At 53.3% G+C, this 10678-nt stretch overlaps 1 protein-coding gene across 6 annotated transcripts in view; it reads left to right on the forward strand.

Moving 5' to 3' along the window:
* Nucleotides 1-10473, forward strand: part of CAMSAP3 (calmodulin regulated spectrin associated protein family member 3) — a 52933-nt gene extending 42460 nt beyond the window's left edge. For 5 of the 6 annotated variants that reach the window (XM_072920023.1, XM_072920020.1, XM_072920021.1 and 2 more), the window contains 4 exons: nucleotides 4487-4568; nucleotides 5201-5289; nucleotides 6974-7092; nucleotides 9582-9774. In XM_072920023.1, the coding sequence (XP_072776124.1) occupies nucleotides 4487-4568; nucleotides 5201-5289; nucleotides 6974-7092; nucleotides 9582-9746 (455 nt within the window). In that variant the 3' untranslated portion in view covers nucleotides 9747-9774. Of the gene's footprint in view, nucleotides 1-4486; nucleotides 4569-5200; nucleotides 5290-6973; nucleotides 7093-9581; nucleotides 9775-10323 lie in introns of those variants that run through there. The other variant, XM_072920024.1, reaches the window with a different exon arrangement.
* The last annotated feature ends 205 nt before the right edge of the window (nucleotides 10474-10678 follow it).

The following is a 10678-nucleotide window of genomic DNA, read 5'->3' on the forward strand; positions in this document are numbered from 1 at the left end:
AAATGGGTCTGGGGGCTTGGGGAGGGGCCCCAAGGGGCTGCTGGATAAGCGGGGGGCTGAAATGGGTCTGGGGGCTTCGGGGTCAGCCCTGAAATGGGGCTGGGGGCTTGGGGAGAGTCCCTGAAATGGGTCTGGGGGCTTTGGGGTCAGCACTGAAATGGGGCTGGGGGCTTTGGGGTCTGGGTAAGGGGGGGTGAAATGGGTCTGGGGGCTTGGGGGAGAGTCCCTGAAATGGGTCTGGGGGCTTGGGGAAGGGATAGAGAACCCAGAAATGGGTCTGGGGGCTTCAGGGTCAGCCCTGAAATGGGTCTGGGGGCTTGGGGAGAGTCCCTAAAATGGGTCTGGGGGCTTTGGGGTCTGGGTAAGGGGGCTGAATTGGGTCTGGGGGCTTGGGGGCATCTCCAAAATGGGTCTGGGGGCTTGGGGAAGGGATAGAGAACCCAGAAATGGGTCTGGGGGCTTCGGGGTCAGCACTGAAATGGGTCTGGGGGCTTTGGGAGAACCCAAAAATGGGTCTGGGGGCTTGGGGAAGGGATAGAGAACCCAGAAATGGGTCTGGGGGCTTCGGGGTCACCCCTGAAATGGGTCTGGGGGCTTCGGGGTCTGGGTAAGGGGGGTGAAATGGGTCTGGGGGCCTCGGGGTCAGCTCTGAAATGGGGCTGGGGGCTTCGGGGTCACCCCTGAAATGGGGCTGGGGGCTTCGGGGTCAGCCCTGAAATGGGGCTGGGGGCTTTGGGGACACCCCTGAAATGGGTCTGGGGGCTTCGGGGTCAGCCCTGAAATGGGTCTGGGGGCTTGGGGGAGAGTCCCTGAAATGGGTTTGGGGGCTTTGGGGTCAGCCCAAAAATGGGTCTGGGGGCTTTGGGGTCTGGGTAAGGGGGGGTGAAATGGGGCTGGGGGCTTCGGGGTCAGCCCTGAAATGGGTCTGGGGGCTTGGGGGAGAGTCCCTGAAATGGGTCTGGGGGCTTGGGGAAGGGATAGAGAACCCTGAAATGGGTCTGGGGGCTTCGGGGTCAGCCCTGAAATGGGTCTGGGGGCTTTGGGAAGAGTCCCTGAAATGGGGCTGGGGGCTTGGGAAGGGGAGGAGAACCCCCTGAAATGGGTCTGGGGGCTTGGGAAGGGATAGAGAACCCAGAAATGGGGCTGGGGGCTTCAGGGATTTTGGGGAGGGGTCTCGGGATTTTGGGGGATTTTGGGGGGATTTTGGGGGTGTCTGAATTTGGGGAGGGGTCCCGGTGAATTTGGGGAGGGGTCTCGGTGAATTTGGGGAGGGGTCCCGGTGAATTTGGGGAGGGGTCTCACCCCTTTTCCCCCCCAGGCTCGCGCCTCTCCAAGGTCTATTCCCAGAGTTCGGGGGGGATTTTGGGGAGGGGTCTCGGGATTTTGGGGGGATTTGGGGGGATTTTGGGGGTCTCTGAATTTGGGGAGGGGTCTGGGTGAATTTGGGGAGGGGTCTGAGTGAATTTGGGGAGGGGTCTCACCCCTTTCCCCCCCCAGGCTCGCGCCTCTCCAAGGTCTATTCCCAGAGTTCGGGGGGGATTTTGGGGAGGGGTCTCGGGATTTTGGGGGGATTTTGGGGGATTTTGGGGGTCTCTGAATTTGGGGAGGGGTCTCAGTGAATTTGGGGAGGGGTCCCGGTGAATTTGGGGAGGGGTCTCAGGGAATTTGGGGAGGGGTCTCGCCCCTTTCCCCCCCAGGCTCGCGCCTCTCGAAGGTCTATTCCCAGAGTTCAGGGGGGATTTTGGGGGATTTTGGGGGGATTTTGGGGGGATTTTGGGGGTCTCTGAATTTGGGGAGGGGTCCCGGTGAATTTGGGGAGGGGTCTGGGTGAATTTGGGGAGGGGTCCCGGTGAATTTGGGGAGGGGTCTCACCCCTTTCCCCCCCAGGCTCGCGCCTCTCCCGGAGCTCTGTCCTTGGATTTGGAGGGGATTTTGGGGAGGGGTCTCGGGATTTTGGGGGATTTTGGGGGGATTGTGGGGGTCTCTGAATTTGGGGAGGGGTCCCGGTGAATTTGGGGCGGGGTCTCGGTGAATTTGGGGAGGGGTCTCACCCCTTTCCCCCCCCAGGCTCGCGCCTCTCCAAGGTCTATTCGCGGAGTTCGGGGGGGATTTTGGGGAGGGGTCTCGGGATTTTGGGGGATTTTGGGGGATTTTGGGGGGATTTTGGGGGTCTCTGAATTTGGGGAGGGGTCTCGGTGAATTTGGGGAGGGGTCTCGGTGAATTTGGGGAGGGGTCTCACCCCTTTCCCCCCCCCAGGCTCGCGCCTCTCCAAGGTCTATTCGCAGAGTTCGGGGGGGATTTTGGGGAGGGGTCTCGGGATTTTGGGGGATTTTGGGGGATTTTGGGGGTCTCTGAATTTGGGGAGGGGTCTCGGTGAATTTGGGGAGGGGTCTCGGTGAATTTGGGGAGGGGTCTCACCCCCTTTTCCCCCCAGGCTCGCGCCTCTCCAAGGTCTATTCGCAGAGTTCGGGGCAGATTTTGGGGAGGGGTCTCGGGATTTTGGGGGGATTTTGGGGGGTTTTTGGGGGTCTCTGAATTTGGGGAGGGGTCTGGGTGAATTTGGGGAGGGGTCTGGGTTAATTTGGGGAGGGGTCTCACCCCTTTCCCCCCCAGGCTCGCGCCTCTCGAAGGTCTATTCGCAGAGTTCGGGGGGAATTTTGGGGGATTTTGGGGGGATTTTGGGGGATTTTGGGGGGATTTTGGGGGTCTCTGAATTTGGGGAGGGGTCTCAGTGAATTTGGGGAGGGGTCCCGGTGAATTTGGGGAGGGGTCTGGGTGAATTTGGGGAGGGGTCTCACCCCTGTTTCCCCCCCAGGCTCGCGCCTCTCCAAGGTCTATTCGCGGAGTTCGGGGGGGATTTTGGGGAGGGGTCTCGGGATTTTGGGGGATTTTGGGGGGATTTTGGGGGGATTTTGGGGGTCTCTGAATTTGGGGAGGGGTCTCAGTGAATTTGGGGAGGGGTCTCGGTGAATTTGGGGAGGGGTCTCAGCGAATTTGGGGAGGGGTCTCACCCCTTTCCCCCCCAGGCTCGCGCCTCTCCAAGGTCTATTCCCAGAGTTCGGGGGGGATTTTGGGGAGGGGTCTCGGGATTTGGGGGGATTTTGGGGGGATTTTGGGGGTCTCTGAATTTGGGGAGGGGTCTGGGGGAATTTGGGGAGGGGTCTCAGGGAATTTGGGGAGGGGTCTCAGTGAATTTGGGGAGGGGTCTCAGGGAATTTGGGGAGGGGTCTCACCCCTTTCCCCCCCAGGCTCGCGCCTCTCCAAGGTCTATTCCCAGAGTTCGGGGGGGATTTTGGGGGATTTTTGGGGGATTTTGGGGGATTTTGGGGGTCTCTGAATTTGGGGAGGGGTCTCAGTGAACTTGGGGAGGGGTCTCGGTGAATTTGGGGAGGGGTCTCAGTGAATTTGGGGAGGGGTCTCAGTGAATTTGGGGAGGGGTCTCACCCCTTTCCCCCCCAGGCTCGCGCCTCTCCCGGGGCTCTGTCCTTGGGTTTGGGGGGGATTTTGGGGAGGGGTCTCGGGATTTTGGGGCATTTTGGGGGATTTTGGGGGTCTCTGAATTTGGGGAGGGGTCTGGGTGAATTTGGGGAGGGGTCTGGGTGAATTTGGGGAGGGGTCTCGGGGAATTTGGGGAGGGGTCTCACCCCTTTCCCCCCCCAGGCTCGCGCCTCTCCAAGGTCTATTCGCAGAGTTCGGGGGGGATTTTGGGGCATTTTGGGGGATTTTGGGGGGATTTTGGGGGTCTCTGAATTTGGGGAGGGGTCTGGGTGAATTTGGGGAGGGGTCTGGGTGAATTTGGGGAGGGGTCCCAGTGAATTTGGGGAGGGGTCTCACCCCTTTTCCCCCCCAGGCTCGCGCCTCTCGAAGGTCTATTCCCAGAGTTCGGGGGGGATTTTGGGGAGGGGTCTCGGGATTTTGGGGGATTTTGGGGGATTTTGGGGGGATTTTGGGGGTCTCTGAATTTGGGGAGGGGTCTCAGTGAATTTGGGGAGGGGTCTCAGTGAATTTGGGGAGGGGTCTCGGTGAATTTGGGGAGGGGTCTGTGTGAATTTGGGGAGGGGTCTCACCCCCGATCCCCCCCAGGCTCGCGCCTCTCCAAGGTCTATTCCCAGAGTTCGGGGGGGATTTTGGGGAGGGGTCTCGGGATTTTGGGGGGATTTTGGGGGATTTTGGGGGTCTCTGAATTTGGGGAGGGGTCTGGGTGAATTTGGGGAGGGGTCTGTGTGAATTTGGGGAGGGGTCTGGGTGAATTTGGGGAGGGGTCCCGGTGAATTTGGGGAGGGGTCTCACCCCTTTCCCCCCCCAGGCTCGCGCCTCTCCAAGGTCTATTCCCAGAGTTCGGGGGGGATTTTGGGGAGGGGTCTCGGGATTTTGGGGGGATTTTGGGGGGATTTTGGGGGTCTCTGAATTAGGGGAGGGGTCTGGGTGAATTTGGGGAGGGGTCTCGGTGAATTTGGGGAGGGGTCTCACCCCTTTTCCCCCCAGGCTCGCGCCTCTCCAAGGTCTATTCCCAGAGTTCGCTCTCCCTGTCCAGCGTGGCCGAACCGGGCGGGGGGCGCAGCCACAGGTGAGGGGGGAATTTTGGGGGAAATTTGGGGGATTTTGGGAAAATTTGGGGTTTTTTAGGGAAATTTGGGGTTTTTGGGGAAAATTTGGGGGAATTTTGGGGGTTTTTGGGGGGGATTTTGGGGGAAATTTTGGGTTTTTGGGGGGAGAAATTGGAGGTTTTGAGGGTAAAATTTGGGGTTTTTGGGGGGGGAAATTTGGGGGTTTTGGGGGGAATTTTTTGGGTTTTTGGGGGGAATTTTTGGGGATTTGGGGTTTTTGGGGGGATTTGGGGGAATTTTGGGGTTTTTGGGGAAATTTGGGGTTTTTGGGGGGGATTTTTGGGGAAATTTGGGGTTTTTGTGGGGGAAATTGGGGGTTTTGAGGGTAAAATTTGGGGTTTTTTTGGGGGAAATTTGGGGGCTTTGGGGTTTTTTTGGGGTAAATTTGGGGGTTTTGGGGGAAATTTGGGGGAAATTTGGGGCTTTTAGTGGAAAATTTTGGGGTCTTGGGAGGGGATTTTGGGATTTGGGGTGGGAATTTGGGGGAAAATTTGGGATTTTGGGGAATTTTGGGATTTTGGGGAATTTGGGGATTTTGGGGAATTTTGGGATTTTGGGGAGGGGTCTCTGACCCCCGTCTCCCCTCCCCCAGCCGGGCCGCGTCCCCCAACAGAGCGCCCCCCCCTGGCCGGGAGTGGGAGCACGACCCCAACCCCCCGTCCCCGGGGCCGGAGTACACGGGTGAGACCCCTCCCCAAATTACCCAAAACCCCCCAAAATCACCCCAAAATTACAGCAAAATATCCCAAAATATCCCAAAATATCCTGAAATTCCCTGGGACCCCAAACCCCCCCAACCCCCCCTCGCCGGGGCCGGAGTACACGGGTGAGACCCCTCCCCAAATTACCCAAAACCCCCCAAAATCACCCCAAAATTACAGCAAAATAGCCCAAAAATATCCCAAAATATCCTAAAATCCCCTGGGACCCCAAAACCCCCAACCCCCCCTCGCCGGGGCCGGAGTACACGGGTGAGACCCCTCCCCAAATTACCCAAAACCCCCCAAAATCACCCCAAAATTACACCAAAATATCCCAAAAATATCCCAAAATATCCTGAAATTCCCTGGGACCCCAAACCCCCCAACCCCCCCTCGCTGGGGCCGGAGTACACGGGTGAGACCCCTCCCCAGATTACCCAAAATACCCCAAAATCACCCCAAAATTACAGCAAAATAGCCCAAAAATACACCAAAATATCCCAAAAATATCCCAAAATATCCTGAAATCCCCTGGGACCCCAAACCCCCCAACCCCCCCTCCCCGGGGCCGGAGTACACGGGTGAGACCCCTCCCCAAATTACCCAAAACCCCCCAAAATCACCCCAAAATTACACCAAAATATCCCAAAAATATCCCAAAATATCCTGAAATTCCCTCAGACCCCAAACCCCCCAACCCCCCCTCCCCGGGGCCGGAGTACACGGGTGAGACCCCTCCCCAAATTACCCAAAATACCCCAAATCCCCCAAATTTCCCCCAAAATTACCAATTTTTCCCCAAAATCCCCAAATTTCCTCCTCAACCTCCCCAAAACCCCCAAATTTCTTCCCAAATCCCCCAAATTTGCCCCAAAATCCCCAAATTTCCTCCTCAACCTCCCCAAAACCCCCAAATTTCTTCCCAAATCCCCCAAATTTTCCCCAAAACCCCCAAATTTCTTCCCAAATCTCCCAAATTTGCCCCAAAACCCCCAAATTAATTCCCAAATCCCCCAAATTTGCCCCAAAATCCCCAAATTTCTTCCCAAATCCCCCAAATTTGCCCCAAAATCCCCAAATTTCCTCCTCAACCTCCCCAAAATCCCCAAATTTCTTCCCAAATCCCCCAAATTTTCCCCCAAACCCCCAAATTTCTTCCCAAATCCCCCAAATTTTCCCCAAAATCCCCAAATTTCCTCCTCAACCTCCCCAAAATCCCCAAATTTCTTCTCAAATCCCCCAAATTTTCCCAAAAAAACCCAAATTTCTTCCCAAATCTCCCAAATTTTCCCAAAAAACCCCAAATTTCTTCCCAAATCCCCCAAATTCACCCCAAAATCCCCAAATTTCCTCCTGAACCTCCCCAAAATCCCCAAATTTCTTCCCAAATCCCCCAAATTTGCCCCAAAATCCCCAAATTTCTTCCCAAATCCCCGAAATTAATTCCCAAATCCCCCAAAATCACCCCAAAATCCCCAAATTTCCTCCTGAACCTCCCTCAACTCCCCCAAATTTCCCTTCAAAACCCCCAATTTCCCCTTCAAACCTCCCAAATTTCCCTTCAAATCCCCCAAATCTCCCCCAAACTTTTCCCCAAAGCCCCCCAATTTTCCCCAAATCCCCCAATTTTCCCAAAATCTCCCGAATTTCCCCCAAACCCGCAGGTCCGAGGCTGTACAAGGAGCCCACGGCTCGATCCAACCGGCCGCTGATCCAGAACGCGCTGGCGCACTGCGTGCTGGCCGGGACCCCCAACGCCCCCCTGAGGGCCAAGGTGCTGCAGGTGGGACCCCAAAATCCCCAAAAATCACCCCAAAAATCACACAGAACCCACAGCCAGACAGGGACCCCAAAATCCCCACAAATAACCCAAAAAACCCCAAATTCTACAGCGATCCTAAATCCCATAGAGATCTTAAATCCCCCTGAGGGCCAAGGTGCTGCAGGTGGGACCCCAAAAACCCCAAAAATCACCCCAAAATCACACAGAACCCACAGCCAGACAGGGACCCTAAAAAACCCACAAAGAACCCAAAAAACCCCACAAAGAACCCAAAAAATCCCAAATTCCTACATCGATCCTAAATCCTTATAGCGACCCCAAAGGTACAAAGTGCTGCAGGTGGGACCCCAAAATCCCCAAAAATCACCCCAAAAATCACCCAGAACCCACAGCCAGACAGGGACCCCAAAAACCCCACAAAGAACCAAAAAAAACCCTCAGAAAACCCAAAAAATCCCAAATTCCTACAGCGATCCTAAATCCCATAGGGATCCTAAATCCCCCTGAGGGCCAAGGTGCTGCAGGTGGGACCCCAAAATCCCCAAAAATCACCCCAAAATCACACAGAACCCACAGCCAGACAGGGACCTCAAAAACACCACAAAGAACCCAAAAAAACCCACAGAAAACCCAAAAAAACCCAAATTCCTACAGCGATCCTAAATCCCATAGAGATCCTAAATCCACCTGAGGGCCAGAGTGCTGCAGGTGGGACCCCAAAAACCCCAAAAATCACCCCAAAAATCACCCAGAACCCACAGCCAGACAGGGACCCCAAAAACCCCACAAAGAACCCAAAAAACCCGCAAAGAACCCAAAAAACCCACAAAGAACCCAAAAAACCCCAAATTCCTACAGCGATCCTAAATCCCCCTGAGGGCCAGAGTGCTGCAGGTGGGACCCCAAAAACCCCAAAAATCACCCCAAAAATCACCCAGAACCCACAGCCAGACAGGGACCCCAAAAAACCCACAAAGAACCCAAAAAACCTCACAAAGAACCCAAAAAACCCCAAATTCCACAGCGATCCTAAATCCCATAGAGATCCTAAATCCCCCTGAGGGCCAAGGTGCTGCAGGTGGGACCCCAAAATCCCCAAAAATCACCCCAAAAATCACCCCAAAAATCACACAGAACCCACAGCCAGACAGGGACCCCAAAAAACCCCAAAAGAACCCAAAAAAACCCCAAATTCCTACAGCGATCTTAAATCCCATAGAGATCCTAAATCCCCCTGAGGGCCAAGGTGCTGCAGGTGGGACCCCAAAAACCCCAAAAATCACCCCAAAATCACACAGAAACCAACAGCCAGACAGGGACCCCAAAAACACCACAAAGAACCCAAAAAAACCCACAAAGAAACCAAAAAACCCCAAATTCCTACATCGATCCTAAATCCTTATAGCGACCCCAAAGGAACAAAGTGCTGCAGGTGAGACCCCAAAAACCCCAAAAATCACCCCAAATCACCCCAAAATCACCCCAAAATGACACAGAGCCTACAGCCAGACAGGGACCCCAAAAAACCCCAAAAGAACCCAAAAAACCCCAAATTCTTACAGTGATCCTAAATCCCATAGGGATCCTAAATCCCCCTGAGGGCCAAGGTGCTGCAGGTGGGACCCCAAAAACCCCAAAAATCACCCCAAAATCACACAGAACCCACAGCCAGACAGGGACCCCAAAATCCCCACAAAGAACCCAAAAAAACCCACAAAAACCCAAAAAACCCCAGTTCCTGCAGTGATCCTAAATCCTTATAGCGACCCCAAAGGAACAAAGTGCTGCAGGTGAGACCCCAAAAATCACCCCAAATTCCTCCATAAATCCCCCACAAATTCCCCCAAAAAAACCCATAAATCTCCCCAAAAAAACCAAAAATCCCATAAATCCCTAAAAAAACCCCAAAAATCCCTAAAAAAACCCCAAAATTCCTGAAAAAACCCCATAAATCCCTAAAAAAACCCCATAAATCCCCCATAAATCCCATAGAAAAACCTCCACAAATCCCCCAGAAATCCCCCAAACCCCCCCCCAAAACCCCATAAATCCCCCAAAAAAACCCAAAAAAACCCATAAATCCCTAAAAATCCCCAAAAAATCCCAAAAATAATCCCATAAATCCCTAAAAAAACCCCATAAATCCCTCATAAATCACCAAAAAAACCCCACAGAACCCCAAAAATCCCCCCCAAAATCCCCCAGAAATCCCCTAAAAAACCCCGTAAAATCCTTTAAAAAACCCCAAAAAAACCCCAAAAAAACCCCAAAAAACCCCAAAAAACCCCAAAATCCCTAAAAAAACCCACAAACTTCCCAAAACCCTCACAAATCCCTTGAAAGACCCCAGAAACCCCCCCAAAATCCCCCAGAAATCCTCTAAAAAATCCCATAAAAACCCCAAAAAAACCCCAAAAACCTGCAAAAAACCTCCCAAAAACCCCAAAAAACCCCAAAAAAACCCCAAAAAATGTGATTTCTCATTGCAGGAGATGGAGCAGAGCTCAGCGCAGCAGCTGCTGATCCTGTTCCGGGACGGGGGCTGCCAATTTTGGGGCGTTTACGCTTTGGGGGGGATCCCCCCGACCCTAAAACGCCCCGAAATTCCCCCCAAAAGTCCCATAAACCCCCTAAAAAAACCCCAAAATCCCTAAAAAAAACCCCAAAATCCCTAAAAAAACCCCACAAATCCCCCAAAACCCCCATAAATCCCCCAGAAATCCCATAGAAAAACCTCCACAAATCCCCCTAAGACTCCCCTAAAACCCCATAAAATCCCATAAATCCCCCCAAAAAACCCCAAAAAAACCCCATAAATCCCTAAAAATCCCAAAAAAATCCCAAAAACAATCCCATAAATCCCTAAAAAAACCCCATAAATCCCTCATAAATCACCAAAAACCCCCCACAGGACCGCAGAAATCCCCCAGAAATCCCACCCAAAATCCCCCAGAAATCCCCTAAAAATCCCCGTAAAATCCTATAAAAAACCCCATAAATCCCCCCAAAAAACCCAAAAAAACCCATAAATCCCTAAAAAACCCCCGCAAACTTCCCAAAACCCTCACAAATCCCTTGAAAGACCCCAGAAACCCCCCCCAAAATCCCCCAGAAATCCCCCAAAAAACCCCATAAAATCCCCAAAAAACCCCATAAAACCCTTGAAAAAAACCAAAAAAAAACCCCAAAAACCCCCCAAAAAACCCCAAAAAATGTGATTTCTCATTTTAGGAGATGGAGCAGAGCTCAGCGCAGCAGCTGCTGATCCTGTTCCGGGACGGGGGCTGCCAATTTCGGGGCGTTTACGCTTTGGGGGGGATCCCCCCGACCCTAAAACGCCCCGAAATTCCCCCAAAAGTCCCATAAATCCCCCTAAAAAAACCCAAAAATCCCTAAAAAAACCCCAAAATCCCTAAAAAAAACCCAAAATCCCTAAAAAAAAACCCAAAAATCCCTAAAAAAATCCACAAAAAAACCCAGAAATCCCCCAAAAATCCCATAGAAAAACCTCCACAAATCCCCCAGAAATCCCCCAAAACCCCCCCCCCTAAAACCCCAGAAAACCCCAGAAAAACCCCATAAAACC

This window comes from Taeniopygia guttata, chromosome 30, assembly GCF_048771995.1.
Source record: "Taeniopygia guttata chromosome 30, bTaeGut7.mat, whole genome shotgun sequence".
NCBI lineage: Eukaryota > Metazoa > Chordata > Aves > Passeriformes > Estrildidae > Taeniopygia > Taeniopygia guttata.